This window comes from Urocampus carinirostris, chromosome 12, assembly GCF_059441175.1.
Source record: "Urocampus carinirostris isolate Australia breed hairy pipefish chromosome 12, RoL_Ucar_1.0, whole genome shotgun sequence".
NCBI classification, from domain to species: domain Eukaryota; kingdom Metazoa; phylum Chordata; class Actinopteri; order Syngnathiformes; family Syngnathidae; genus Urocampus; species Urocampus carinirostris.
The window spans coordinates 15,792,198-15,801,192 of NC_142360.1; the positions used below are offsets into that span (position 1 = coordinate 15,792,198).

The following is an 8,995-nucleotide window of genomic DNA, read 5'->3' on the forward strand; positions in this document are numbered from 1 at the left end:
CCTTGCCCGCATGTTGGTTTAAGGTCAGGGGATGTGCAATCCTTTGCATTCCTTTGAGACGTCTTGTGATTAAGGGTTGTACAAATAAATGTGACTCGACTTGACTTGACTGTACACACCTGACAATGTTACCTTGACCGCTAACAGCTAGCTTGGTGTTGGACTATTTTCGAGTGGGCAGTTGTTCATCTCATGCCCAGAACATAGCCGATAAAAGTAAAAAAAAAAGAAGATTGGCGCGGTGGTAAAAAAAATAAGCGCTCTTTGACCTCATTTGGGCATTGCTAACACATGCTTAATAGAGAAAATGTTTAACTTTCAACCTCGATAGGTCACCTCAAATTATGCACCCCAACTTTAAACTTAATTTATATTTTATTATATTGTTTACTGTTTACATTTGTTGCACTTCAAGTGTAGGATAAATCTGTTGCTGGTGTGGTGCAATAAATGTTACAAGGTTCTATAACACAACGACATGTCTGTGAAATGAACACAGCCTTACCGTGTGGCCACAATGCGCTATTGCAGGGAATGGCTGAGTTTTCTGTTGCCAGGCAATGAATGGCCTGTGCGCCAGAAACAAATGGCGTTGCAGGTTACATTTAGGTTAACATTTTATCCTATCGACATCTTCTTGCCTTTTTAAAATGCAAAGAAAGGAAAAAGATGCAGTCGGTTTTAATGCATTTTACATCGAGATGATCCAGAAAGAGCAAAAACAACAAAAGCTCCACACAGAGTTTAGCATCAACCCACACAGAAAGCGTAAGTCACTCCGTTTTTACAACAATTGTAGTTTGTTTGGCATAAAGGAAGAACCACAAAATGCTCAGCGGATTATTTATACATTTATTTAATGTTGGGACCAAAATAATCATTGCATCACATATTGGTTTGCAGTGCACATCCTACCAGACAAACCCATGTGCAGAAAACCCCAAGAAGTCATTTCAGAAAACTGTGAGTTGAATTAACTTTTCACATTATTTGAGATAGCAGCGGTGTGCAGATATTTTTGGGATGAGTGCCTAGAAGTGTTTTTTATTGCATTGGCACTTTTCACGCATTAAAAGTGAAATCATAAGAATGAACGATTTCTGTATTGATTTAAATGATAGGCAAAAATACTTCAACTAGCATAAACGTGCATTTTTATAAATAATCGTCAAGAATTTTTAATCGCCAAGAGGTACATGGTTGTCAGCCATCTTGCTGCTCTTGGAACTCCCAAAAATAAAAATAAAAACTTGAAAAAGACTGGGCAATAAATATAAAGAAAATTGTGCAGTTTGATTACTATGAGTTTCTGTAAACTGGTTTCTTCTGTCACGGTTGCCCATTGCCCTCACTTGGGCACACCCGTTTGGCACCAGCTGCTGCTTGTTGCCTGATTAGCTTCCCTCCTATTTAAACTCATAAGTCTCATTCACTTCTTGTCAGTCCGTCAACGAACCTCTGCACTTGCAAACCGTGTATTTTGACTCTGTCCGGTATCCTGCTTGTGTATCCAGTATCTGGTATCGTTCCCGCCTGTCTTGTCCGGTCCGGTATCGATCCAGCCTGTCTCGTTCTGTCCGGTATCTCGCTCCAGTATCCGGTATTGATCCTATCTGTCCTGTCCTGTCTGGTATCTTACTCGGGTATCCAGTATCCGGTATTGATTCCATCTGTCCCGTCCTGTCCGGTATCGATCCCGTCTGTCCTGTCCTGTATCTGGTATCGATCCCGTCTGTCCTGTACGGTTTTAATCTCGTCTGCCTCTGGCTTCCTGTTTTGCCATGCATGAATGCCCCATTCCCGTAAAATAGAGCTTGTGTGAAAACGTTACGCGTCTGGGTCCACCGTTTGTTCGGGTTTTGACATTCTTCCTTGTGATAAGGTGCAGGTCATAAAGTGAAATTATTGTATGACGAGGGATAGAAGCGTATGGCAGTTGGCTTATGCGTTCCAAACCCCAGGTATTCTAGGTAAAAACATCAGAATTGTATATTCATAGGAAACATTATTAACAAAATATTCTATATCAAGTAATATATACATATATTGTGTGTATAATTAACTAGCATAATATATTAAGATACATGTAAAGAAAAAATAAATTTACATTCACTTTTAGTGTGACATGAATCGGGCTGATCAAGTGGCGTAGCGGGTGGATGCAGAGGGGGAAGGAGACGGCGGATTAAAGCTAATACTGATTCAAAAGCTTCAACTAGTTGGGATTATCATGCCCTTGGATGACTTTGTTGCTTGAACCGACTCTTTAAAGGGGGTTGACCTCATGTGCGGTCTCTTCTCAAGTTTTCCTCATTTTCCTCATGTTAAGGTTTTTGAGTTTTCCTTGCCCTCGTGTAGGTTTAAGATCAGGGGATGGTGTCATAATAGTCAGTAGTTTGCAATAATCTGTGGTCTATTCAGCCCTTTGAGACTCCTTATGATTAAGGGCTATACAAATAAACACACAAACAAGACTTGTGTTTTGTAGCACTCGTTTTTGGTGGCACCACACCAAATCGTGACCTACAGGGGTTAAAAAATTCGCAATGGTGCTCTTAAAGTGTAACCTTTCTAAAAGGCCTTGTCATTATTACCATTATATCGATATTGACTTCAGTGAACTGTTCAATAACCTTTTTTGTCAGGGACCAAGAACGGAGACGGGAACCCAATTGCGTTAGTTTCTTAGTTTTATTGAAAAAGAGTGAGAGTAAGGCTTGCTTGATAGCTTCATCCGAAGACTGGCGGAGAGCGGGAGCAAGCAAGGCGGGAGTGACATTTCCGTGTCGGAAGAAGACAGGCGGGAATGCCAAGTCGTTTGACTAGGGCTGGAGATCAGAGCCGATGTCAAGTTCGCAATAGAGATCGTAGGCAGGCGGCGGGCAGAACAGGCGTAGTCAGGTTCAGAAACGGGTCAAAAAACGGGAATCGTACGGGAGTCAAAAACAGGGAGTCAGGTTCGGAAGGCTTGCTTTAGCGGGAGCTGACGGTTCGCAACGATCGGACGCCGGTAACAGGGAGGCGAGGGGTTTAACAAGTGGCAAGGAGCCAATCAGCGACCAGGGCTGTTGGCGCCACCAGGGCAGCCGCAGGTGCCCCGAATCAGTAATCATGGCATTTTTAACATTACAAAATTTTTGAGTGAATATTGGCCGAAGCTCTTGTACCACCTATTGTATCTGTGCAGTAAATATAATTATGACAATTTGCAATAGTATTATACTAAATGTGTTCCTTTCAGGAATAGATCTTACAGAAGAAAATATTGTCCACTACTCATTTTTGGATAACGGGGCGGGAAATCGTTTTTTATTGAATTATCATCATATTGGTCAATCATACATATTCATCAAAGCTCAGATGTTCATTTGACAAGTATTCTTACTTGGCATAACAAGAAACACGGCCTGACATTAAAGGGAAAGGTCAGGCCTAAAAAAAATTAGCCCGACCCAGCCTGACCTTGATTTGCGGAGCCAAGCCAGAAGCAAACCCAAGATTACATATTTTATTTGTGAGGACTTGGGAGGAGAAGAGACGATTCAGGCCAACTGCTGGCTCCCATCGAGCGTCCAGGAGAAAATGGATGGATGTATGGATTATTAAAATAATGTAATATATCAACAAGATCCTTGCAAATCCGATAAAACCAACTAATTTTTCACACGATTGAGATAACATGTCCCGGATATTTCTCTGGGGATAGTCTTAGCCTGGTTGTTAGCCTCATCTGGAGCAAGCTAATTCTAGAGAATAAATCACTGTGGTAACCGAGCTTAGTTTAATTGAACCTGCACATCTGTGCTTTTTCAGAAATGTAAAAAGCCTGCATATTGTTGATTATGAGCTTTCCTTTCTCAAGCGGACTTTATTGAAGCTTTCCACAAAGCTCGCCTGGAACCTACGAAAAAATACACAACCCCTATAACTGAAAGTCAGGAGATTGGATGGGTGTCCAAAACCCTGGTAAGTTTATGTTTAACATTAAAGAACATTCTGGTATGCATGTTCTGCATATTACTGAGCACAACAAGATTGATATTCTTGTTTTCTCCTTTACACAGATCCCCCAAAATCGCAAAGACAACAGATTAAATTTCTTCCGACACAGCACAGACATCACCAAGCACAAAGACTCTGCCCTGCGCTTTTCAAAAGGATTGCCTATGAATACAAAAAAATAGGACGAGCAAGATGGTGAAAAAATCATTACACAATTTTGTAAAAATGGAATCATCTCAATTTTATCACAACTTTCTGAAACAGGTTTTAATTTAATTTGTATAGCGCAAACATGCCAATCTTTATCAAACGTGTTTAGAGTTTAACAGTAACCTTCAAAATTCAAGCACTGTCAGAGCCAGAACAGACAGTAGACCAAAAAGTGTTACGTTTCACACAAAGCTAGAGGAATCGGGGAAGTCAGGCGCGGAGTAACAAACGACATTGATCCGGTGCTCGGAAACCAGTCAGGCAACCGGGACGGGAGATTGAAGCGTGGTTGGAGGACGGAAACAGGACGGGCAGCCGGGATGGGAGATTGGATGAAATGTGAATTTCCCTGCGGGGATGAATAAAGTATCTATCTATCTAAATTGAAAATACAGATGTCCCTCCCAAAACCCCTAGTCAGGAAGGACCTGGAGGAGAGGCCGAAAATTCAAATTTGAATTTTCCTACAATACCTTAATTTAAACAAGACAAACAAAAAGAAAAGGCAACTGTTCCTCCCAAAACCCCTATTAAAAATGTGAATATCCCTCCTAAAACCCATATTAATCAGGAAGGGCCTGGGGGAGAGGCCAAAAAAAATCCAAATTGTATTTTCCTCCACTACCAAAATTTGTCTCTCCCAAAACCCATATTAGTGAGGCCAAAAAATCCAACTTGAGTTTCCCTCCACTACTGGCCACTGGAAAGAGGGGTAAAATAGGACAAAATTGGGGGTGGTGAATACACCGGAAACAAAGATCAGAGATTTAGAGGAAAACCGATTGCCGATGAAAACGCCCACAAGGGAGCTGTATGAAGTTGAGCCGGAGGAAGTCGGGGAAGGAAAAAATCTGATCCCTTGTGGGCAGGGAAGTAAGTCTGGCCCACCCCCTAACCCAAAAAAGAGGGGAAGACCTGGAACCACTGACAGAGAGTCAGAGGATTCCAGAGTTTTCCCCAGTGGGTCTCCAAATGAGGTACCGTTCTTAAGTGGTGCTTTGTGCCCCAATCAGGAGTCCGACACGGGGTGACACTCTAAATAACCACTAGAGAATAGACTCGGATCCATCGGAGTCCTACACAGGTGACACCCTCAATGACCACCAGAGAATGTACTTGGATCCCCCGGTTTTGTCTAAGTAGTTTGTATACTTTAACAACACTTATGAACATTACCTTCTCTACTATCAATGTGAGAAGTGTGAGATCAAAGATCAAAACTCACAGTGTTTTATCGTTTTTAAAAACCATCACAGCGGACGTGTTTTTACTACAAGAATGCTGCATTCCCTTTTTAAAAAACTAAAAACAGTGGGAAGAGATTTTTTTGGTTTGAACAAATTTATTGACACTAATAACAGCAAACAAACAATGTGATGTTTTAACAACCCTTTTCATTTGGCCATATCATTCATTATGGAGTGGCTTAAATGAAAATCTTATCGATGGGGAGGCTATTTTAATAAACAACCCTCAACTCATCATAAAGGGGAGTACTGTGATGAGAGACGAACGCGCAATTGTAGCAAGACTTTCCTATATAGGGCACGATTTTAACCTCATTAACATATACGGCCATCCTGACAAACACCTCAGGTACGAACTCTTAGAAGACATCCAGTCACATATGCTAGACCTAAGATTTATGGCCCGAGCCCGAGCCCGAACCCGAACCCGAGGCAATTTCGGGCCGGGTCGGGCCTGAAATGTCAGTCATACGGTCGGGTCGGGTTCGGTCCTGCTTTTTTTTTTTTTTTTTTTAATTAATTAATAATTATAAATATATGTTCATTAAAAATATATACTTAAACTATGTATGGATACTAGACCAAGGAATATAGTAAATCAAATAAATATTATTTGTGTACAATTAGTTGTGATTGCGGAAATCATAGCGTACAGTGACGTTGGTGACTTTTCCATCCGCATTAACAAACGCATTTTGTAAAATACGATCGCGCTTTATTGTTTAAATAAACGCGTTATATAGACTAGAATCTCCCAATTATTATAATTAGCTCGCTTTATTTTGTTTTAAAGCGTATTATATTGAATACGATCGCTTTTGTCGGAAGCGTACATTGACGTTGGTGACATTTTCATCCGCGTTAAAAAACGCAATTTGTAGAATACGATCGTGCTTTATTGTTTAAATAAACGCGTTATATAGACTAGGATCTCCCAATTGTTATAATTAGCTCGCTTTATTGTTTTAATAAGCGTTTTATATAGAATACGATCGCTTTTGTCGGATGCGTACATTGACGTTGGTGACATTTTCATCCGCGTTAAAAAACGCAATTTGCAGAATAAAATCACGCTTTATTGTTTAAATAAACGCGTTATATAGACTAGGATCTCCCAATTATTATAATTAGCTCGCTTTATTGTTTTAATAAGCGTTTTATATAGAATACGATCAGGGGGGGGGGGGATTTGCATAGGAGTCGGAAAAGGGCACAACACGTCAACACCCCCTGAATGAAAGTGCTGCGCTAAAATCTTAAGGACGTACTACTACTGCTGCTGTGGATTATGGCCCAATGATCAAGTCGTCAAAATGACGGACGCCCTTAAATGTTTTCGCTACCTCAAAAAAAAAAAACGTCAATGACAGATTGTCGCTTAATGTAACATCTGCAGTGCAGACACAGAAATATAAAAGATGTAAATGTTTATACAGTTTTATTTAACTTAGGCCTAGATGTTGTAACAAAAGGCAGAGTTTAATTTGTTATCATAAATCACCCCTCCTTATAAATAAAATATGTAATTTCGGGCCCCCTCGGGCCGGGCCAGCAAATCCAGTTAATTAGTCGGGCTCGGTCCGGGTCGGGTTTAATACCCCTCGGGCCTGCGTCGGGCTCGGGTGCTTTTTTTTGGCCCGATCTTACCTCTAACATATGCTAGGCCATCAACCACTAATGGTACATGGTGTAATGGTACGTTCGGGAACTGTCCAAAAGGGGACGCAGTCGTTCCATCAATTCCAAAGTTATGAGTTACAATACTTGGAAATCAATTTTGTGCTGGGCTTATTTGCTCTACATGTGCAACCCCTTGTCAGGGTTTCTTTACTTTCTTCGTGCTAAAAGTTTTTTCTTGCCCTCATGTAGGTTTCAGATGGTGCAATGGTGGTCTGTGTAGCCATTTAAGAGTTTTGGTACAAACGTAACTTCAGTCAAAAAAGGCAATCCAGTTGAAGGAAATTGTGATTGGATGTGATTTGTGTGTGCATTTATAATATTGATGACTTGGCCAATCCATGGAATTTAACTTAGAATTGAATTGAAAAAAATTCTGCTGTAAAATTATTTTATACTCAAATCATTTTGATTCTGCGAGCATGGCTACGAGCGCGCATCTATATCATCTTCAACTAGTAGGATGGAAATGTCAGATTTTGAATGAACATTTTACAGTTTTTCTATTGAGCACATTTTTTCCTTCAAGATTTCAAGCTCTTTTGAGAGCCTGAAAAACATGTGTCACTGAATATGTAAATATAATTGCATGAGATTTCCAGTTAAATTAGTGTTATTATTTACTTATAACATCATTTCTTTGATAATCACATGACTCATTTAGTTGTTACGAATGCACTTATGTTCATCCAAATATTAGACTGAATTCTTTACTTGCTGTATTCGTATGATGTTTGAATGTATCCTTTCATATCAGTACTTTCCCAGCAATGGTTTTCCGATTAGTCAGCCCTTATCATACCGTATAAAATACAGCTGCGCCCAGTTTTAACAAAGGGCTCTTGTGAAGTTGTGAGTTCCTTTCTTTGCCTGTTCGTGTTACATTTTGCTGATCGCCACCCCTCTCCTACAAAAATTGTGGTTGGCTATCTTTCAATTATTATTGTGGGAGATTGCCCTCCAGTATATACTGTATTATTTTATTTTGTAGCTTTGTAATAGAAGTCGTCAACTCAACTGCTTTCTTAAGCTTGGTTTTTTTTTAGTCCAAATACTCGTTCCAAATCCCAGAAGTTGAACACGCGGTGTGACACAGATTTTTGACGCCAACATTATTTGCACAGCTTTGGACTATTTTTTGAACACAAAAAATTAGTCAAACTATGTTTAGGTACTACTGGCATGGAATTATGGAAGTTTGAATACAAACACAGAAAAAACATGATTTGGTGTTCGCCTATTTTTTCTCTTGGTTATTCTCTTGTGCTCCTCTCTGCAAACCTTTGCGGGCCACATAAAATGATGTGGTGGGCAACATTTTGCCTGTAGGGCATGAGATTGTCAAACGTGCTGTAGTCTCAATACCTTAGCGCCCAAGGGTGGGTGATGTATTTTGAGTTTTGGGAAGCGTTTGCTCCAATCCATTAGAGAGCAGCCAAGTGACATACAGTACCTTACTAGTATTAGCCGATATTTTGGCATTAAGGCACGCTTTGTTGATGCTGTCGCAGTAGCCAACACTAGCGGCTTGTATTAGCTGCTAGCATCACAGACACCCTGTAGCAATAGCAGCTAGCTGAAAGGTCAACCAAAATTCAACAATACAAATATTAGAGGTGGGCAGATAGATCAAATTCTCGATATTAAAAATAGTTGGCAAGTACTTGCATCGGATCGATACTATTGCCATTCCAATATTTCCTCAAAGCACAGCTCTTATATGAAGAGAGGACTGTGCTCTCTCCCAGCCACCGCCTTCATCCGCTACCTAACTTTATGACTGCTTGTGACTGAAAGGCACACTTTCAGCACATTTCCCAACCTGACCTGCTGCTGCGTTCTGCCTGCCAGGCAGAAGA

The 8,995-nt window shown here is 40.5% G+C and overlaps 1 protein-coding gene across 1 annotated transcript; it reads left to right on the forward strand.

Moving 5' to 3' along the window:
• Positions 1 to 598: 598 nt before the first annotated feature.
• cfap144 (cilia and flagella associated protein 144) lies at positions 599 to 4,265 on the forward strand. Its single transcript, XM_088349958.1, has 4 exons — positions 599 to 768; positions 904 to 963; positions 3,863 to 3,966; positions 4,065 to 4,265. Exons 1-4 carry the CDS (start codon positions 651 to 653, stop codon positions 4,182 to 4,184), a joined length of 402 nt encoding a protein of 133 aa, XP_088206084.1. The 5' UTR covers positions 599 to 650; the 3' UTR covers positions 4,185 to 4,265.
• The last annotated feature ends 4,730 nt before the right edge of the window (positions 4,266 to 8,995 follow it).